Genomic DNA, 22,464 nt, shown 5'->3' with positions numbered 1-22,464 from the left:
CTAAATCTGAAGGATAGTACAGGTCTTCCTCGACTGTACTGCCTCCTAATAAACCCACAGTGAGTTGAAAAATGTAAGTGGAAAATGTGTTCACTGTATCACTGTAAAATCAGAAAATCCTAAGTTGAGCCGCTATCCTTGGGAATCGTGTGTCTGATAAACACCCACAGACTCTGTGCTTAGCCTTCTCCATCATCGATGTGCTGCCACCCTTGCTCCATTCTCCCTCTTATTCCTGGACCAGTTGAGGACAAACTGAATATGCTAGGACATGTTCCTCCACTGTCACACTCCTAACTTTTAACAACAAGGCAGTATGGTCCCAGTTAAGACATCTCTGGAATGCCCTTCACAGCTCTTATGCCCCGGCCAAGGGTCTGATCAGAGAATGCACAGTGAGGACACTTGTCACAGTCTTAATTTCTCCCAGTCTGCTAGTTTCTCGGTCTTTGTTTTTATGACGCTGATATTTCTGAAGAGTCCAGCCTCGTTTCTTTACAGAATGTCCCTCAATTTGGGTTTATCTGATTGTTTATGTTCAAGTCCAGGTGAAATGTTATTGGCAGGAATATTACAGAAATGGCAGGCCCTTCTCTGCACACCATAGCGACAAGCATCTCTCATCATTTGTCCCGTGACCGGTTTGATCACTTGGCTACAGGAGTGCCTGCCGGATTTCTCCACCAAATACGCACCTCTGCCCCTTTATAATTAATAAGCAGTTTGTGTTCTTTTCCAAATTAGCTAAGTATCATGCCCTCAACCTTTCACCTAATGGCCTTAGCACCAATAATGGCTCCTGCTTGAATTACTACTGTAGTCGTTACAAATGGTGATTTTCTAGTATTTCTTTTACCTTTTTCTCCCTCAATTCTTAAAAGCTTTTTTTGCTCTAATGTAGTATAATCAACTACTGTCATTATTTCATTGTGATACTATAATTATCTCGAACACGGCCAGCGGGAACCTCTCCAGCAGGGAGTATGGCTTCTCAATGGGACGCCCTGGCCTGCGGTGGCCAGGCAGCCCTTCCCTCAGGACACAAGTCCATTTGTCCATCTGCCCCTACTCTGACACAGTGGAAAACGCTTCCTGGAGACCCATCTGCCACCACCTGTGGGTCTCCCTGGGGTGCCTACTGAGTTCTCTGAGCCTGGTGACCTGCTTACTCTAGACAGCTGCTGCCACGTGGAAAACCTGTCACCTTCCCAGTGTCCCCCAAACACAGCCCTCCCTCTCCCCCTCACCTCTAAATCAGGCCATAGTGGCAACGCAGCCTCATCACCTCCCTCACGACCCGAGACGTGGCCAGACTCCCTGCCCCGTCACTAAAGACCGACAATAACTGGGAGACAGCTGGGGGGTGGGGGGTGGGCAGCTCTGAATCAACTGTAACTCCCTCACACCCCCGGGGGTGCCAAACGACAGGGTGTTCAGGACAGGGGCCCGGCATCCGGCACCTGGGCAAGTCCTCTGTCCCCCCTCCCTCCCAGACAGCTGGAGGGTCCCTCGAAGGGGCACAGGTGACCACCTCTCACTCCTGCTATGCCTTCCCCCGTAGCCTGGCTCCTCGGAAGGGTGACAAGACCCCTCAAGTCTGCCCACCGCGCCCCTCCGGCTTCATCCCTGGCCATTTGCCACTGGGGCCCACACCCAGGGTCACCCCCCTTCCCCAGGCCTCCTCTGTACTTCCCCGTGGCTCAACCCCACCTGGTGAACTCCTCACCCTTTGAGACCTGGCCGGGACGGCCGACACCCAGCAGAGTATATGCTACCTTCTGCGGGCACCATAGGCAGGTGACGGCGATCTGCCGGGTGACTCAGGGGAACCTGGGTGCCCATGGAGGCCCCTGTGGTATTGACCTGTGTATCCTCAAATCTCACCCCACACAGGGCAGGTGCTCTAGAAATGCTTGTTCAGGAAACAATCTCCCTGCCTCACAATCTGGGGGCTCTCTGGGGATGTCCCGTAAATAAAACCACGCAGAAAGTCTAAGGCTTATAAAATGATGTAAAACTGCACATATCAAGGGTAAACTATAAGGAACTGGGAATAACTGCACAGAAAGCAAGATGAGAAATACGTAAGACGATGCATAAAGGACTAATAAACATACGGAAACATTAACAGTAAACAGGGCTCTGAGTGATTGTAAAAACTTTCCTCTTCCTGTATTGTTTTTAGTGTATCTACAATAAATGTGTAGTTTCTTTAAAATGGAAAAAAATAATCTTTTTAAGAGAGAAAACAATCCAGTGCATTTCTTTTTTTTTTTTTTTTTTTTTGTCCCTGAAAAAGGAAGAGAGCATTGGAGGCAGACAGAGGAAGAGCCTTGGGATGGGGAAGGGTCTGGAAATTACCTGCGAGAAATAGTTAAAAGTGAGATTGAACACGGAAAGGGGGGTCACGGTGACGACGGTAAGAAACAGGGCAGCAAGCAGAAAATGAGGTGAAATCGCACACTGACAAATTAAATCCCACACGATTCCACAGCAGGACACGAAGCTACTTTGGTAAGGGACGCAGGCCGTGTTCTCACGGCCGACAAGGCCCGCGGGACCTCGTCACAACCTGGGATCGGCGGGCGTGCAGGGCCGCCTGCCACGGGGCAGCCACCTGAGAAAGCACCAGAAGAGGCCATGAGGTCCCTGCAGAGCGGGAGCGGGGCCTCCACGTCTCAACCTCGGGCTGCAGGAGCTTGGACCTTTCTCGATTCTGGGACGCGGGCAGGAGAGAGCACGGAGGCCGTTCTGTCCCGACCGCAGAACAGTGAACCCCCGCTGCCACCCAAACACAGCCTGTCCAACGGCGGGCCACGTTCAAGTGCATGGGGGCGGGGGTGCAGGGAAGAAAACACAACTTCGTACCTGAGGAGAACCACGTCACTAAGACGCCGTGTCAGATCACGGCACCGGCCAGCTGAGCGCCCTTGCTGCCATGTGACCGTGACCCTCTCTGTTCCAAGGTCACCACGGAGACCACCCAGCAGAGCCCAGCATGCACCTCAACGTGATCTGAGCCACGGATTCCCTCACAGGGTGACTGGCGAGAGAGCTGAAACAGCCCCACGGTACCTCCTCCGTCAGCCGTGGGCCGTGCGCGAACCTGGGGCCCGGGGCGGGTCTTCCTTTGCCCCGGCGGTCAGAGCCAACGTTCGTACGGAAAGCTAAGGACACCACAGAATTCGCAAATATTTGCCGTTGCGTTTTCTTTTTTAAAACTGGATCTGAAAGAGCGGGAACAAGAGGCAAGTGGCTATGTTCTGGTTGGTTCACACGCTCCTGGCAGAAAAGCTCTGATGACGGTAACGGGGCCGATGGTGTGACGGGCTGGCGTCCGCTAGGCCAGAGGACACGTGCGTCCCAGGAGCTCCTCGTTGAGCATCTGCACACCGCGACTCCCCTCTGCATGTCCCCAGGGGGGCTCAGCTCTGTGGCGGGAGCACTGACGGAGGCCTCTGTCCTTCGTGCCCTGGTCACCGCACATGCCCGTCACGGTCCTGCCGAGTGCCGAGCACACGGCCAGGAGATGAGCGTACTGAGTGCCACGAGCCTGCCGGGCCCTTCCTCCTGGAAGCCCCACGTCCTGGGCACCGGCATTAGGACTCCCAACATGACGGCAGAACCGACAGACGACATCACACACAAAGCGTCTTCTAAGGCCCAACTCGTCCCACGCAGCTGAATGACGCCGGGACACCGTGTGAGGGCCACCAACCGACAGGCTGGGAAAGGGGTCACGTGGGGAGCTCTCGCCTCTGGAGGCTCTACTTCCCGCCCTGTCTCGGGCCTTTTCACGTGCCCGCATGCAGAACGTGACGGCTCCCGTGCTCGCCCAACCTTGACCCCGTACCGCTAACCGTCCTAGACGGCGCCACACTCAGGGGTCTCCCAAGCGCCTCACGCATAACTATCCCAGTGGGAAGACCCAAGGGGCCTGTGAAACCCTCATTCCCCACGTCAGGTTTTTGCCCAGGGGTATGACCTGCGCCCTCCTGCCCTCCCTCCGGGGGACGGCCAAGCACGAGCCGCTGCAGCGCTCTGCACAGGGACCGCGAGGGCGCGGGCTTGCACCAGGGGGCCAAGGCGCTGTCCACACAGGCATCTCTGTCCCCCATGCTCACTCCTCGCTCACTGGCTCCTGGAGGCGTGCGACGCAGGCCAGCCCGTGATGCGAACATCCACTGGACAGGGCAGGGCGTAGGGTTGAAGCATACCCTGCCTTTGGCGTTTTCCGCCGACTGAGCCCTATGAGCTGCCGTCTCCCCCGAGCTCCTTCAGACAGACCCAGAAAGTGTCACTAGTGCTGTGCAGCCACTAAGGAGACTGGGGAACTGAGAAGGTCAACGCAACTGCCCTGGCTGGGAAGGGGCTGTGTGAGACCGTCCTGACTCTGACCTCAGTTCTTCCCACTACTCGTTACTCGGTCGGTTTGTCCTTTTATGGGGTGAGAAGCCCCCTCTCTGTGCAACGGGCCAGGGCGAGGCTGTTCTGGAGGCGAGGCTATGGAGGGCGGGGTGACTTCCTGAGGCTCCTTTCAATCCTGGCTGATTAGCCGTGGGCAGGGCTCTGAAGCAGCAAAGCTGATGTCCAGGGTCCCCCTCTAGCACCCCTTCTCCCCCTTCTGACACTGTTCTAGTCCTCAACTGGTCACTCGATTGCTCGAGCTTGGCCCGCCATGCCAGGGGCAGCCCCGGCCTCCGTGGCCTCCCCGACTCTTCTGTCCAGCATCAGAAACCATTCCCTTGTTCCTGGGGACCATTCCTGCCGACGGAGTCACAACTGAATTGGAATCAAGTCTCCAGAGCCAACTTTCTATTTAGAGAAAAAATGGAGGACAGAAAAAGGCTAATCGACACTACAAAGGAAAAACTGGATAAATCCAGAACGTGGGATACCCCACGGAATAGCCTGTCTGATCTCCATGGGTTACGAGTGGGCTTAAAACAAGAAAAGAGGGAGAAAGGAGAGAGTACTGGCCTAGAATTGGAGACTTAAGAGACAGATCAACTAAATGTAAGGAAGTTGGCTCCTGTAACTTGTACAAACTGATGTTTTTAAAAAAAAAATTATTTTTTAACATTTATTTATTTTTGAGACAGAGAGAGACAGAGCATGGACGAGGGAGGGTCAGAGAGAGGGAGACACAGAATCCGAAACAGGCTCCAGGCTCTGAGCTGTCAGCACAGAGCCCGACGAGGGGCTCGAACCCACGGACCACGAGATCATGACCTGAGCCGAAGTCGGCCGCTTAACCGACTGAGCCACCCAGGCGCCCCCAAACTGATGTTTTTAAAGGCATTTTTAAGACAACCAAGATGGTCTACGAACTGGGAACTGCCGATACTGAGGAATGACAGTTGATCGTGTTGACTACACCAACAGCATGAAAGTTATCAATAAAATGTCCAAAATTTTCAGATGCATACTAAAGTAGATAGCCATGAAACGGCATTACCTGGGGTCTGTTTTAAAATACCTCAAGGGGTGCCTGGGTGGCTCAGTTGATTAAGCATCCGACTTCGGCTCAGGTCATGATCTCGCCGTTCCCAAGTTCGAGCCCCACGTCCAGCTCTGCACTGACGGCTCGGAGCCTGGAGCCTGCTTCCGATTCTGTGTCTCCCTCTCTCTCTCTCTGCCCCTCCCCCACTCGAGCTTTGCCTCTCTCTCTCTCTCAAAACTAAATAAAAAACATTTAAAAAAATACACATATACTTTTAATTTTTTAAATACGTCAAAATAAAATGAGATGAAGCTAACGTAGCCACTCTTGATAATCACGGCGTCTGGGGGGTTGGGCACGTACAGCTTCCACACATGAGGTCCTCTGCCCTGGGAGACGCGCATGAACGGTTTTAAAATAAAAATTATTTTCTGAATCCTTTCTTCCACGAGCCTAAAGGAATTAGATTTAACACATTGTAACTAATTGTGCTCACTTTTTTTGCTAAGCTGTACTCACGTTTCATCCCCTCCCACGTTCTTTTATTTAAAAACTCCCAATTTCCAAAGGACCATCACGAGGGACGGCCCCGCTTGGGATTTCTGGCAACACCATAAACCAGAGGCACGTCTGAGGTTTCGTTTTTTGGCACAGTTCCTGCTGTGACCTCTTGTTTTTACCAAGAAAAGCCACAACTCTTTATAGCCTCGGGACCTTGGCTGGATTTGCCTATGACTCAGGCAGGCCGTGAGTGCCAACAGGCCCCGGGCGTGGGCCGGCCGGCCTGGGCGCGATGGCAGAGAGAGGCCGTAAGGAGAAACGGAGCGGGAGCCAGGCAAGGGGGATGGCCGCACGGCACAGTCCCTCACGGCCGATCCGGTCCGTGGGCCCGGCCAGACTTCCCATCTACCTAAACGAGCGCGCCCCACTCCCCGCTGGAGACGCTTCTCGACGTGCAGACTTTTTTTAAGAAGCCCAACTCAACTTAGGCACATACATCTCAACTGTCAGCCTACTACTGAGAACACACGGCTGATCACCAGCCTCCCCCCCAGAGTCCACGTGCATCACTGGAGCCTCCCGGCGAAGATATTTCCTACAGCCCGGCAGCCCCAGGCAGGCACTCAGTTTTCAGAGGCCGCAGAAGGGAGGCTGGCTTCCCGGGAGGAAGAGGGGACGAGGTGGAAGGGGGAGGGCGGTGGGGCTGCTGTGAGGGACGAGCGGAAGCTGGGACCACTTGTTCTTTGTGGCGGCTTCTCCAGGGTGAGGCGTCTGAAGTGAACCAGAGGAAGAGAGAAGCAGGGGACCAGCCACCCTCCTGGGCACACGCGTGAGTCTTAGAAGGGAGACCGGTAAGTAAGCACGTAACTTAGCGGGGTCCAAACCTTCAAATGATAAAGACTCCGCTTCAAAAATCCAATAGGTTTTGCAGCTCTCTTTCATGGTTCCAGCAGAGAAACTCTCTCTTCTGGAAAGAAGAAACTTTATAAAAGGGGAGGGAGCTGAAAGGACATGGGTGTTTTACCAACATCAGCGCGATGCAAAAAGAATCATTCCAAACACATCGGAGCACCCCGTATTTTCTCCCAGCCTAACCGAGGACGCCGGCCTCTCCTTACTGCTTGAGAGCTTTGCTGCAAGCCAACATTTTTACAACTCCATCTTCTGCTAATTATTTCAAAAGTTCCAGTGACCTCCCTAGTTGGAAGCATTGCAAGGTAAAAGTTATTTTGTGAACCGGGTGGAAAAACAGAGACGGTAAGAGAGGAACGGTTTACGTTAGCGAAAGGTCTCTGTGCCGCCAGAGAGATCGATAGGGCCACACGCGCCTCTGGGGAGCGGTGACCTCGTTCGGGTGGGTGGAGGGCGCGAGGGGACAGCGTCTCCTGCTCTGCCGTCAGAGATGACCACCGCAGGGATTAGTAGAAAGAAGGAAAAAATATCACTGGAGGCCGAACCTTCCACCCAAGAGAGGGGAAAAAAGCATATACGAACTCTTGGATCTGTGTCAAGGGAGCGAATGGTATTTTAAAAGTTTGGCAGGAAAAGCAAAGAGCTACACCCACACACGCGGCTTAACCGCCTCCAGCGCACTCACCAGACCACATATGCTCCCAGCTGGGGCGCATGGCGGGGCCTGGAGATGTGGGGAAGGGGGGAGGGGGCGGGCGCCGGGCCACACTGCTCAGTAACCTTCCCAGACACGGGCGGGGGGGGGCCTTGACTACACTCTGAAGAAACTTCCACCTTCGGCCTTAGTCAAAGGACCCCCGGGCCGGAGGACAGACAGAAAACACAGGGAAAATCACAGTGAGCAAAGATTACCTTCGGAGAGCAGTTGAAATGCATACCGGGCACCGGGAGTGTGGTTACATACATTGTGATACAGCGGTAGAGGTACAGCGTGCCGACTATGCAGAAAAATCTTCTGCTAATGATAGACCTGGAGAAAGGGAAAAACAGGGCACTCAGTCAGGAAATTCTGCAGGTGCATTTCAGTTCTCCGTGACCCGACCAAGCCAACCCACCCGACGTTCCTTGAGAGCCTAGAATAAGAGCGTTCTCATCAAAGCCAATAGACTGCGGTGAGGATTCTGAGAACGATGTTGTGGTTTTTGGTTTTTACTATTAACTGGCCCAGAGAGTCTCCAGTGCTCGCTGTTGCTACTGATTAGGCTACCCGAGGCCTTAAACCTGAGCTGACATTCGCCTGACGTAAGGGCCCGCCCCGCCCCGTCACAGCTGCCTTAGTGTCTGTGCTTAAACGCGTGCAGTCTCTTCTGTCATACAAGGAAAATGCTCAGAAAAGTACAATGGCACTAAAGTGCAAATTCAAAATTCTTCTGACCAGGAATGGGTCAAGGACACTGAACAATTTCGCCCGTATGTCCCAGAAAGGGATTCTCCGAGCTGATCTCTGAGAAAGCATGACGTCAAGGCAAAGAGCCTGAGGGCCAGCATGTGAGCCCGCCGCCCCTCTCCGTGTCCTAACCACGTGGCCGTGGGACAGGCCACGGACATCTCTGACTCGTGCTCTGTGTACCCGTAAACCTGGGGTAATGGCATCAGAAATCCCATATGGAAAGCCCCCCGTCACACACGCACGACGGTTACATGGATGGACGACCAAACAAGCAGGAAAGAGACACAGAGGCTCTTCGTCCTTCACCTTGATGAGCCTTTCTAACGAATTACCTGACCCACACACGTGCACGGGGTACGGAGTTGGCGGTCCACACGAGTCACCTTCAGTTAGATTAAGTTGTACTGACTTCAGGGAATCCTTGGACAAAAACGGTCCCTCCCTTCCTACGTCTAGCCTGTTCTTCCACAGGCCACGATCCCGGTCCTGGGGGCTCCTCCCTCCGCCAAGAGCAGTTCAAGGGTTTCCTTGGCCTGGAGCGGCCGGAGTTAAACACACAAAAAAGTCTGAGACACAGGGGCCAGGCTTTCCTTTCGGACCCTGGGCGTTCAGTCACTCTACAGTCTACGGTGTTGCTCGATTCTTAGGCAGGATGGACGTCCCTACTGCAGTGGGGACTAGAAAGAGAACTTGGTGCCACCCGTATTTTTGGTGGTAACGAGAGGAACAAAAGTAACAGGTTCAGTAACGGGCCGGCTGTGGGAGTATGAAAGAAGAACAAAATAACCCACGCAACCGCACTGGCATTTCATTCCTAACTGCACCTGTTGGTGTATGTTACTTACGACGTATGGATGGAGTCTGGGTGTTTTACCCCCTCACCCACATTTCAGAAACTGGGTCAGAATTGCTCACCACAGAGGTGGTGTTACTTTCTCTTAGCGAAGCTGTTCACACCACCTCCAAGTGCAAGAATTTACCCAGCACAGAGCGGTCTTGGAAAGGTATGTGCCGCCCGGTACGACAAAAGGCGCGATATAATTAAACAATACAGAGAAGGACAATAGTGGAGAACAATATGTACCCCATGAATGACCGAGAACACTCGAAACACCAAAGTGAATTATAAAGATTATCTTACTTCACAAGGAAATGCCCTCTCTCACCACCCAGCCCCAACCAACCAGAATTATTTGCAATTTCACTTGACGTACCCAAGAAAGACCTAAGACACAAAACTGTTTATCCAGATCTGTTTCTCTCTCTAGGGGTAGAAAAACAAAGTGACTGCTACCAGTTAATCTGGGTAAAGACGACAATTAAAATTTAAAAAAAGAAATTTAAAGTAAGGGGAGCTTGGGTGGTGGACTCTTGATTTAGGCTCAGGTCAAGGTCTCACAGTCATCTGATCGAGCCCGTGTCAGGCTCCACACGGAGCATGGAGCCTGCTTGGGATTCTCTCTCTCCCTCTCTCTCTCTGTCCCTCCCCACTTGTGCTCTCTCTCTCTCTCTCTCAAAAATAAATAAATAAATGAATAAATAAAAATAAATAAAATAATAAGTAAACTTTAAAAAAAAAAGAAAAAAATTAAAAGTAACAAACATCGAAGATTCAGTCACATTTACTCTTTGACTTGAAGTGAAAACAATCAAATGAATTTCTCATGTGACTTCATCAGTACTGACAAGGCCACGAGTTGAAAGTGGCTGTGAGAATCACTTAATCTTTTAAAAATTAATCTTAGAATATCTTCAATCTATAAAGTTAAGCTAGGATCTCCCCCCACAAACTTAAAAAAGTAGATCATAAAAGTGTTTCAAAGAAATGTATGTACTTAAGGCACTGATTCCTTCATCAAAAATTTCACACGTTAGAACGTTTTACTTACTTAGAGGTTCAAAAGTTCGAGATGTGTTTTTTAAAAAGGTTTACAGTAGTTAAAAATGGAACAAGGCAACAAAAAAGCCACAGAGAAAGTGTTGATGAGGTATTACGAGAAATCCAGCAAATGCCAAGAACAAGACACTGCTAACTGTCGACACCACAGTGGTGTTCTTCTCGCGTGGGGTCATCTCTCCTTTCACGCCGGAGAGAAGCCTGTTCCCCGTCCGCTGATACTGTGCCCTGACCATGACCTTCTCAGGTACTTGTCTTTGGCCGTGGCTATCTATTTGCGGACTACTTGACTAATAGGCCCTTACAACTTTTCCTGAGACAGAAAAAAACCAGAAACAATCCACGTTGGTGAAATGTGATTATAAGGGTACAAGAATAAAAGCACTAATTACTATTTTACAGACAATTATTAAAGACTTGTTAGAGGAGATGTCATGTCTAGAACAGGTGACTGTGAACTTTTCAACATCCCTAATTTAGAAAGGAAAAAAGTACTCAGAACCTGAATAAATACTACCAAAGTTAGGTGGGTTTTGGCACCTGGCACAATGGTCTGTAAAGTTCTACAGGAAAAAAGGCTGAAAGAAGTCAACACACTACAGTGTAAAATTAAAACACTGGAGAGTCCTTCTGTTTCCCACAAGCTGTCTCTTTCAACTAATCCACAGCCAGAAAACGTACAAATGCTTTCAGAGCTCAGACCTGGTCTGCCTGCTCTTTATGGAAGCTTCTGGCCCTTAGAACCAACGGGCCCTGAAACACGGCAGTGGACTAAGCAACAATCCAAGAAGCGAGAAACAAGAGAAGCACACGTGGCAGGGACAGGACAGGGAGACCCGTCGTCTGTGGCGCAGTCGTGGGTCCGCCACGCAGACCCGGTGCTCTGAGGGCATCACACGGGTGCTCGGCCTCTAACAAAGGTGCACCTGGTGACTTGGGCCACCGCAACTAATTTCCTTGAAAATTACTTCCTCACCAGCAAAAGGACACCTCGCCTCCTCCTCCTCCTCACGAATCAGAGAAATGCTACTGAGGTGTCTTTCCAGGCTGTTACAAACAGTAACCAGGATTTTGCCAGATTTCTCCCATATGCCAGGCTCTGTGCCATTTAGCTCTTAAGGCAACCTGCAACGCAATACGATCCTTAGTTCACAGATGGGGAGACTGAGGCTCTGAGTTTAAGCCGAAGTACAAATATATCACACGACACGAAAAGACTCGGGAAATGGGTGTCAAATTGTGTAAGGAACCCCAATTTTACCTGGAGAACACACTCTGTGCACCTACAGATGAGGTGACATCCTAACACATTTAAATCACGTTTAAAAATCTACTTAACTCAGATTTTTCACTAAGTTAGGGTTTTACGTCATATTTCCTATCGACCAGAACTCTAAAAACTAAGAGTTCTGATGATAATTTAGTAGGCACACTGGTTATCACAGTCCGGGACCAGATCCATCTAGATCTCCAGCACTAAAGGCATCTACCACCGTGCACGGCCACGTCTGCTTACCCGCTGGGGTTCGATCTGCGGGTCTGGAGCGGCAGCCACGCCTCGGTGTTCCGTCTCGCCCGCACTCCCACACAATGACCTGGCACCTGTTGTCCCTAACACCACCCGTGCTTCCCTAAAATCCCTTCCACACGGATGAGCCAGGATCATTTTTTTGGAAACAGATAAACAGAACACAGCCTCTGACCCCCTTCAGCGGTGGCCAAATGTGTTTACAGTTCGATCCGAAGCCCTTACCAAGCCCAGGAGGCCCGGGACAGCCCGGCCCGCCTCTGTCCAACCTCACGTCCCGCCGTTCCAGCCGCTGTCGTCCGGATTCAACCCCAGTCCGCTGCCACTGGCGCCCTTGGAATCTACTGTGCAAAGTCCCTCCTGCCTCAGGTAGGACCTCTGTGCCCGCCATTCCATCCGCTCGGTTCCCAGGATGCTGCCTGTCACTCCGTCCTCTGGCAGGAGACTCTGGAGAAGTTCCCTGGTACGCTCTATCCCATCCTTGTGTTTTAATTTCTTCACCACCCCCGCCCCATTCCCATGCTCTGTGGACATTTACTCCAAAGTGGGATTTTTTGGTTTTTTTTGCGAGAGAGAGCGCCCACACACACTCACGAGCAGGGGAACAGCAGAGAGAGACGGGGGACAGGATCAGAAGCAGGTTCCATGCTGTCGGCACAAAGCCCAATGTGGGGCTCGAACCCCCGATCCACGAGACCAGAGCTGAAGTCGGACACTTAACCGACTGAGCCACCCAGGTGCCCCTCCAAACTCCAACAGGTTTTAAATGTTCTCCTCCCTTTACTTCCTTGCTACCAGCCCTTGGGTTCCCTGGATAATGTCAGCCCCTCACCACTGCCTACTCAAGTTCAAAGTCCCCTCCACCAGACCCCACAGCTGCCTTACCTGGCAGACACAAAGCCCACTCCCCGGGGCAAAAGAAGCTGCTCATTATTCTCTAAAACCCTAGCTTCTTGCGTTTGCCCTGAATCTCTTTCCTTGGCCTCTGCCATTATCCCGTCTGCAATAATCCCAGCCACCCACCCCAAATGCCACCTCTGCCCAAAGCCTTCCAGATGTCCCCAGATGGACAGAGCCACTTCACCCTCTGCACCACTCTTGAACTTTGCTTCTACTTTATGGTATATTTCACGTGACGCTGACACCACCATTAGCAACAGAGGGGCTCGTCCCTTCTACCAGGGCAAGCTCTGAGACACGGCTGGGTCTCTCTTTTAGTCCCAGTGAGGCTCACGGTGGTACCTGTGACACTGGCCAGACCACGCGGCTCTGTGCCTCAGAACATCGCTTCTTTATTGCCTCTGACAGGCCCTTCCCGCCTCCTTCCGTAAACGACTGTCCTTTAAACTCATCCATGTATCAGCCAGAACTAACCCGCCTCCGACACTCACTCTGCACCTTCCGGCACGCGCAGTAACATTCACAACACCTGCTAGGATGGCTGCATCCACGCAGATGCCCGCAGCCCGGGACCGAGCCGCCCCCCGCCGTCCCGTGTCTTCACAGCCCTCACCCGGGTCTCGACTGGTCCAGGTGGACGGACAGCCATGAAAACCTGGAGCTTAACTCACTACTTTGGGAAAGAAAATGCCAAGGAAAGGTTTGTGAAACACACAAAAGGGACAGGGTAAATGCCGTGGGACAAAGAGCAAACGTGCATGCCCCCCCCCCCCCAAAGATCTGTAACTCATTTAATATTTCCTGGGCACCCGCAAGGGTGGATGGCACAGCCTGTGAGTCAGGAGACAGACATGCTCACAGACCCCGCCCAGACAGGTGTCTGTGCATGCGGAATGCCTTTCTCCCTTTTAATGAGCCATCTCAAAGAAATTTTACATCTTTGGTATTAATTATTTTAACCACATTCCTGCTTAGCATAGGTTATTGTCCCATTTTACAGAAGGAAAAATCAGGATGTAAAAAGTTCAAGCACTAGCCTGGGGCCAGAGCCAGTCAATGAGAACCACATGGGCCCTTGGTCTCTGGAGTTTCAACCAGCTGTTCTTTTCACTAAAGAAATGGTCAGGGCAAAAAAAAAAAAAAAAGGCAATGGCTTAGGTTTTCTTTCCTAAGTGCCATGTAGAAGATGTGCACTCTAATACAATAATTGATTACAAGCAGGAAACGATCCACGCTGGCTTAAGGAATTAGCAAAGAACAGGTCATATTATAAAACTGCCCCCACTCAATATATCAATATATACGTTATCATTTCCTGGGTTAAACAGAGACTGTAACATAAGGTAAAGAAAAAAAATGTTACTCTACAAGATATGAGAGACGATATCTATATGATCTGCCTGGAACAGTCATGAAGAATTAACGTCAAGTGTCTTCCAGAAACTGCTAGATCTGTATGTGCAAAACAGAAGGAGTTACGTTTCTTGTTGGTATTTCAGGCTATTAACAAAAATGATATATGTTCACCTGCACACGTATATACGTGTGTATAAACATGTGTGCTTGTGTTACATATACATATATATAACACATAGCTATACGCACACACATAATGCAAGCACATACGTGGTATACCCAAACACATAGATCTTACGCGTCCATAACATATATGCATCATATACATAAATGCCTACATGCATACATATGACGCATATAGGTATATGTACACTCACATCTTTCCTACATCAAAACTTACCACCTTGAATCACCTTCTTAGGGGCTGGTTCTGTCACAGCTAGCGGAACTGAACGATTATCGATGTTTGCTCTGGGGCTAATGGATTAACCTTAAAAGTAACACACTCTCCTTCTCACAGAGGGTTTCTAAAACCGTAATAAGCACATACATCAGCAGCAGTGGCTAACACTGAATTTTTGGCACGGAGATGAGCACAGGGCAACATTCAATAAACGTTAGCCGCTGCTATTATTTATTTGTTCACGTAGGGACGCCCAGCTGGCTCACAGCCGGTAGAGCCTGCGACTCTTGCTCTTGGGGTCCTGAGTTTGAGCCCCACGTTGGGTATGGAGATTACTTCAAATTTTTTAAGACTTCCGTATTTGTTCACGTAACAAAAATACACGTGCTGGGCACTGGGAATGTTGTGCTGCACAGCATGGACGGGAAGCCTGCCTGGGTGCTTGCCTAGCGGTGGAAGGGTCGGACAACTAGCAAGACAAATAAGCAAAATACAGAGCATTTTATCTAGAGAGCGAGGCGGTCAAACTGAGCGAGGGTGTGGGGGAAGGCAGACTGCAGTCTGGGGCTACGCGGGTCGGAGTAGACGTCCCTGTGAATGGGGGTTAGCCAGGAGGATGTCCGTGGCAGGAAATTCCAGACAGGCTAGCGTGTGCGGGCGTCTGCTGACAGGTGAGGGGTGGTGGAGTAGAACGACCGAGGACAGGAGACCTGGGAGGACCCCCCGGGTCGGCACGAGCACTCTGACCTCAAAGCTGTCGCAGCTGGGAGAAGAGGGAGGTACACTTGCTTACTCTCACGGTGACACACGCAGGCTGCCAGGCTGACAAGCGTATCAGGGGAAGGGAGACCAGGAACAGAGAGACGGGGTGGGGGGAGGCTCCTGTGACAGCCCAGCCCAGAGAGGATGGTGGCAGATCCAGGGCGGCCACAGAGGTGGTGAGGAAGGGTGGGATGCCACTTACTAAGACGGATGTGGTGGGTTAGGCTTGGGAACCAGGAGGGTGTCAAGGACTCAGGCAGGGACTTCAGACAGGTCACCTCACTCAGCCCACAGGACAGTGTCGGGACAGACACTGCCACCTCACTCCCATCTCGCAGGAAGGAGACAATGCCACTACGGTAATTCTGCAACCTGACCAGATCTACTCGGTTAGTACAGTAAGTGGCTGCAGGGACAGGTGATCTTCCACAAGTAAGATCTGCCGCGTAACTGAGTGCCTGTCACTGTCACGGTGCCGACAGGCTGGCGGGGGACAAATGCGGTGACTTCCAAATCAGACCATGGGTAACTAATGGTTTGGGAGACAGCATGCCTGGGTGTGCTATAAAACAGAAAGAAGGTGAACCTAATACTGCTTAAACACCCACTCATATACAGATTACACATATCTGGGCACACACACAAAAATATCCCAAGGGCTACAAACCCATTGTTTATGTTTGGCAACCCGACGGGTGACTTCTGTTTTCTTTTTGTTTCACTTGTAATCTGCCTAGAGGCAAGCTGCATTACTTAGTTTTCTTTAGCGTTATAAATAAAAATCGACCCATGAAAATGGCCATTTGTTGTGCCTGTGTACTTTTAGTTTCGCGCTCTCCCCCCTTTCCTCTTAAGTCTTGGTGGAAAAAACTCTTGCAACACTTGTGTTAACTTAAAACCTAAACTGCTGTGATTCCAGCATTTAGGGAGCTCTGCAGGGTGAATCCAATTTCCCTAGAATTCCTAGGACTTAGACTAGCATTTAGGTCTTGAGATCTAACCTGGTAAACATGAGAAAGTTCGAGGCGACCGCCTGGCAGCCGCCGTGGGAACGAGAAGTCAGGCGGAGCCGGGACTGAGTCCACCCCCCAGCTCCTAGAGTGACGGTCCCCTCGTCTGCAAGCAACGTCCCCATCAGAGGAGCTGAAGCAGCGGCCCGTGGAAACCTGGGAGGTCAGGATCGCTGGGGAAGATAATGGGACAGAGAAGGTCCCCAGGAAAGGAAAGGAAACAGGATCTCAGCCCAGGTCCCGCAGCCCAGCCGGTGGGAGGGCTGCAATCAAAGGGGAGAGAACTTGCCGGAAACAGAGCATTAGTGAATAAGATTGGGCGCCCCTGCTCGGTGGTCTCTGGGGGAAAAGCGTGACTGAAGCTGGTGGCCGAGGGGATCTCCCGGAGCGGCGGTGAGCTGGGCCCACGTGGGAAGTGACAGGGCGGCACACGGCCAGCATGGAGCCAAGTGCACTTCCTACAAAGCACGGTGGCACAGCAAGACGTCACCACTGTCGGGGGTGCGGGGCAGGCACACGCGTCTCCGCACGGTGGGCGAGGACACATCAACCCTGCCGCTCAACACGGGATCCGTCTTCGGTCTGTCTGTCCTAATCACGCCGTCTCGTGCCACCGCATCAGCTAAGAAAGCGTGTCTCCACAGGACAGGGGCACTTCTAGACTGCCTCTCTGCCGCAGAGCCTTCCGGCCCCAACTCACTCCCCGTGGGACCTGCGGCAAGTCAACCCTGCGTCTCGGCTTCCTTCGCTGAGAAAGGGGAGCCGCCAATTATGTTAAGGACTGACGGGGTTAAATGACGGGATGCACGTAGAAACCAATTCTTGACCTCAGCTGGTTTGGAATGTGCCACTTGAACGGGGTGACCCTGAGTGCTGGCCACACGGACGGGAAGTGCAGGAGAAAAGAGATGGGGGGCTCACGTCCCGGACGCAGCCTGTGTGCAGAGGGGGGCGAAGGCAGGAAGGGGGGGTCCCTGAGCACTCGTCTTGTTTCACCGCTGGCACGGACAAGGAACACGACAACCGACCGGTCAATTACATGAGCCAGGTGTCCCCCCCCCCCCCCCCCAACTCCAGCGCTGCACCAACATGGGGGAACGTGTGTCCTTCTGAGCTGTATACCTGGTGAGTTTGGACAACACACGCTTTCAGAAACTGACAGCGCCCGGCCGAAGAGAACCCCCACGCGGCTCGGCCGTGCTGGTGCTGGGCCCTGGCATGCCACCGTCTGCAGGACCTCCTGACCAACAGCTCGACAGAACGATGTCTGGACGTCCCAGCAGACCAGCCTCGCGGTCCTCAGCGTGAGGTCCGTCTACAGCAGCGGGCGACGGCCTCAAGAAAGGGCTCTTCTGGAACTTGGAAAATGAACTCTGTTGCCTGGAAACGTGGGGACACCAGCTTCATCGCGGACGCCCTGAACGCAGAGCTCTGAAAAGCTTAATCACAACCACCGAAGACCCGGCCAGACGTGGACAGTAACCGTGGCCATAAAGGACCCTGGGGACTACGGAAGAGCCAAGAGGTAAGTGCTCAGATCCAATTAACTACCCGTGAGGAGCAGCACGGGTGCAAGGCAGTCAAGAAGGGGGCAGAACAGACGGTAAATGTTATAGCACGGGGTCCAGCCTGTGCAGTAAGACACGGACCAAAATACAGTGGCTGCTCATTGGCGGGAGATTAGATCCCACTCGCGGGACGAGGTGAAGGCTGCGGATGCGTCCTCAGGCTGGCACGTGACCCTCCTGATCAACGCCGCCCGCGAGGCCAGAGCGCTTATCAAAGGACAGAATACAAAACAAGTCCTTTCCCGCATGGTCTGAACGTCGCCCGCACGCTGCTGTCGCCATCCAGAATGCCCTCCCGGTGCCCTGGGTGCCGTCCCGGGGAAGCCGGCCGGGAAAACTGCACCTGCCTCTTCCCGTAGGTCAGCGAGGCCCCAGAGACGGTCCTGAGCGGGCTCTGCCAGCACCCTCTCCCTCCTCGCCTTTCGTCTTGGCCCCAACCGTCAAAGGACAGACTCAGTGGCGGCAGTCGCCCCCTGTGACTCCTTCTAACCTTCTAACTCTTTATGCCGGAATGTTCTACGGCAGGCCCAGGCTGTCTCGAGCACTGACCTCTTGCGACTGCGCTCCAGGACCCAACTCTCCAGTGGCTCCTTTTTCTCTTCAAATCTTCTCTCCGGCAGTGGGGCCAATAATGTATCCTGCGATACTTAATTCATTCTTACACAATCCCCACCCCCAGCCCCAACGGGCTTGCACTACACCTTTTAGACAAGTATCTGGTCCAAAAGAAGCCACAGGAGAAAACACCTGTCGGGATGAACGTGTGATTGGGTGTGTCCAAGCCAGGTGGCGAGAGCTCCACGTTAGTGAATTCCAGCTCCTCATTAAATGCTATATAAAATTCAGCGGTTCACAGACTGACCTGAAAGCCTTATATGAGAAATTCTGCAGCCGAAGCCAGTGTCGTGGCTATAAAACATACGGGAGCCCACATGTAGTCGCAGCCGTGGCTTCTAGAGCAACAAGGTTTACTCAAATGTCACGTGAGTCTAAGTCACGGCGACGATCCATCTGGCTGCTGCGATGCGTCCCGACCGGCCCCGCGTCCACTCTATGCTGTGGCCAGAGCGACTCCTTTATGACGTGACCCGTTCGCGTCATTCTCCTCTGATGACCTGTCACCACACTCAGAACGGCATCCTGTTCATCCGTGGCCCACAACGTCCCCGCTCGCCCGCCGTCCACACCCTGCTGACCGTCTGAGTCGTGGCTTCCTCTCAGCTCAGTGGGCCGCACGCGCCCTGAGCTGCTGCGCCAGTGAGCCCGGGGGCTGCTGCACCTGTTGCGTCTCCGGTGTGCACGGCCCCTGCCCCCAACACCGCAGGGTGCTCCCCTCACTTGGGTTCAGGTGTCTGCTCAACTGACTTTTCTTTTTTTTCACTATTTTATTTATTTTAGAGAGACAGAGAGAGAGAGAGAGAGTGAGTGTGAGCAGGGGAGGGGCAGAGAGAGAGGGAGACACAGAATCCCAAGCAGGCTCCAGGCTCTGAGCTGTCAGCACAGAGCCCGACGCGGGGCTCGAACCCACGAACCGCGAGATCGTGACCTGGGCCGAAGTCGGACGCTCAACCAACTGAGCCCCCCAGGGGCCCCTAAACTAACTTTTCTAATCACCGTATCTAAATCGTCATCCGCTTGCTAACCCGTTACAGTGCTTTCTTTATTTTCCTCCATTTCCCTGAACGCTACCTGGAATCACGTATTCATTTGCTCACTGCCTGCTTCCCACTGGCCACAATACAAGCTCCACGAGGACACCGGGGCCTCTGCTGCAGCCTCAGGGTCTGTGACAGTGCCTGGCACCTAATAGGCTGCTCAGTAAAGACAAGCTGAAGGAACAAATGAACTTTAAATGAGCACTTTCTGTGTGTCACTCTCCGTACCCGGCAGCGGGGCCTAAAGATGAGCGACAAGTGGGACCGAGGCCTCTCCCTCAGGGACTTAAAACCTGGCAGCGAGGGAGACCACCCGCAACGAGGAGAAAGCACTGGGACGAGCGTTCCCAGGAAACTGGAGCGGGGTAGTCAGAGATGAGGCAGGACAGACTGGGGCCAGACCCTGAAGGACCCCGAACTGCATGCTGAGGAACTAGGCCTCCCTCTGAGGACCCACCACACATCACTGGGCAGCAACAGAAAGACGTACAGAACCTGAGGTCAGACTCGCCAGAATGCAGTGGCTGTCTGTGTGACGCAAGCCGACACGCTACAGGCTTCTAGGCAAACCCACGACATGCCGTAGGCTTCTAGACAATGCCACTGCCCACGCACGCGGAGGACCGGAAGAAAAAGATGGTGACTTGGTTTGGGACAGGTTGAGTTTGTGGCACCTGAGGATGCCGCTCTAAGCCACAAGCATTTCTCTGGGGGTTGGGAGACCCCTGACTCACTTGGGAAGCCCACCATCCTGCTCCTTGACCTTCTTCTCTGTCAGGGGCTCAGCTACACGTATCACACACAGGCACCACCGTGTTAGCTGGGATTCAGCCACGCGTGAGGAACCCTTACCACATCTGTCAGGGGTGACATGTTCTCTGTCCTTTCTTAACACAAGGGATACCTGTTGCAGGCAAGTCTCACACAAATGCAGAGATTTCCAGGGAGTTTTTCCTAGTCAATGGCTTCAAAGTCCAATTCTAAATGGGAGACGACATTATGCACGATTTTAAAGATGAAAAAGTTCCATGGCACAAAAACAAGACACTCAGATCAATGGAATGGAATACAAAACCCCGCAATGGACCCACAAACGTATGGCCAACTAATCTTTGACAAAGCAGGAAAGAATATCCAATGGAAAAAAAGACAGTCTCTTCAGCAAATGGTGCTGGGAAAACTGGACAGCGACATGCAGAAGAATGAACCCGGACCACTTTCTTACACTAGACACAAAAAGACACAAAAATAAACTCAAAATGGATGAAAGATCTCAATGTAAGACAGGAAGCCATCAACATCCTTAAGGAGAAAGCAGGCAAAACCTCTTTGACCTTGGCCCCAGCAACTTCTTACTCAACAGGTCTCCGTAGGCAAGGGAAACAAAAGCAAAAATCAACTATTGGGACCTCATCAAAATAAAAAGCTTCTGCACAGCAAAGGAAACCATCAGTAAAACCAAAAGGCAACCGATGGAATGGAAGAAGATATTTGCAAATGAAAGATCAGATAAACGGTTATAGTATCCAAAAATCTATAAAGAACTTACCAAACTCAACACCCTAAAAACAAATAATCCAGTGAAGACATGGGCAAAAGACATGAGTAGACACTTCTCCAAAGAAGATATCCAGGTGGCCAACCGGCACATGAAAAAATGCTCAACATCACTCATTGTCAGGGAAATACACATCAAAACCACAATGAGATACCGCCCCAAACCTGTCAGAATAGCTAAGATTAACAACTCAGGCAACAACGGATGTTGGCCAGGATGTGGAGAAAGAGGAACCCTTTTGCACTGCTAGTGGGAGTGCAAGCTGGTGCAGCCCCTCTGGAAAACAGTGTGGAGGCTCCTCAAAAAATTGAAAATAGCGCTACCCTACGACCCAGCAATTGTACTACTAGGCATTTATACAAGGGATACAGCTGTGCTATTTTGAAGGGACACATGCGCCCCATGTTTATAGCAGCACTATTGACAATAGGCAAAGTATGGAAAGAGCCCAAATGTTCATCAACGGATGAATGGATACAGAAAATGTGGTATGTATGTATGTGTACACACACACACACACACACACACACACACACACACACACAAATGGAGTATTACTCGGCAATCAAAAAGAATGAAATCTTGCCATTTGCAACTACGTGGATGGAACTGGAGGGTATCATGCCAAGTGAAATTAGTCAGAGAAAGACAAATATCATATGACTTCACTCATATGAAGAATTTAAGATACGAAACAGATGAACACAAGGGAAGGAAAGCAAAAATAATATAAAAACAGGGAGGGGGACAAAACAATAGAGACTCTTAAATATGGAGAACAAACTGAGGGTTACAGGAGGGGTTGTGGGAAGGGGGATGGGCTAAACAGGTAAGGGGCACTAAGGAATCTACTCCTGAAATCACTGTTGCACTGTATGCTAACTAACTTGGATGTAAATTAATAAATAAATAAATAAGTAAATAAGCAAAGAAAAAAAAAAGGAGAAAAAGTTTCGAAGAACGGGCACTATTATCTTCCGCTTAGCAATGTCATGGAAATCCCACGGAAATCCCACGTGAACACAAACACACGTACATACAAACCTGAGGCGGACGTGTTAAGGAGGCAAAAAAATATTTTAAGTAAAAAACTACAACTTCTGTTTAACAGTAAAGGACACCCACAGGCGACGGAAGGGCAGCACGCGTCTCAGTGTCAATAGTGTGTCAAGGTTTGCACCTCACGCGTCCTGCCGATGGGCTTGTGATCGCGGGGTGGGGCCCAAATTTTAGTGATGTTACCTCTCAGTGAATCAATCATCCTCCATGGCTTCAGCCTCTGATCCTTCCCTGAGGAGTGGAAGATACAGAAGCAGGAAGGAACAGGCTGATGCCTTGAAGGGCTCCGAGACTTTTTTTTCTTTTTAAACCTTTATTTTTGAGAGAGAGAGAGAGAGACCGCGAGTGGGGGAGGGCAGAGAGAAAGGGAAACACAAATTCCAAAGCAGGCTCCAGGCTCTGAGCTGTCAGCACAGAGCCCGAAGCGGGGCTCGAACCCACGAACTATGAGTTCATGACCTG

The 22,464-nt window shown here is 51.6% G+C and overlaps 1 protein-coding gene across 5 annotated transcripts in view; it reads right to left on the bottom strand.

The window, feature by feature from the left end:
- The window catches only part of SGMS1 (sphingomyelin synthase 1), a 283,588-nt gene that overhangs the window by 12,087 nt on the left and 249,037 nt on the right, over positions 1 to 22,464 (bottom strand). For all 5 annotated transcript variants that reach the window (XM_060643002.3, XM_081790566.1, XM_078434126.2 and 2 more), the window contains one exon: positions 7,769 to 7,886. In XM_060643002.3, coding sequence (XP_060498985.1) covers positions 7,769 to 7,886 — 118 coding nt within the window. The remainder of the gene's footprint in view (positions 1 to 7,768; positions 7,887 to 22,464) is intronic.

Source organism: Panthera onca, chromosome D2 (genome assembly GCF_046562875.1).
Source record: "Panthera onca isolate mPanOnc1 chromosome D2, mPanOnc1 haplotype 2, whole genome shotgun sequence".
Taxonomy (NCBI): Eukaryota; Metazoa; Chordata; class Mammalia; order Carnivora; family Felidae; genus Panthera; species Panthera onca.
This window is presented reverse-complemented; position numbering and strand designations above follow the sequence as displayed.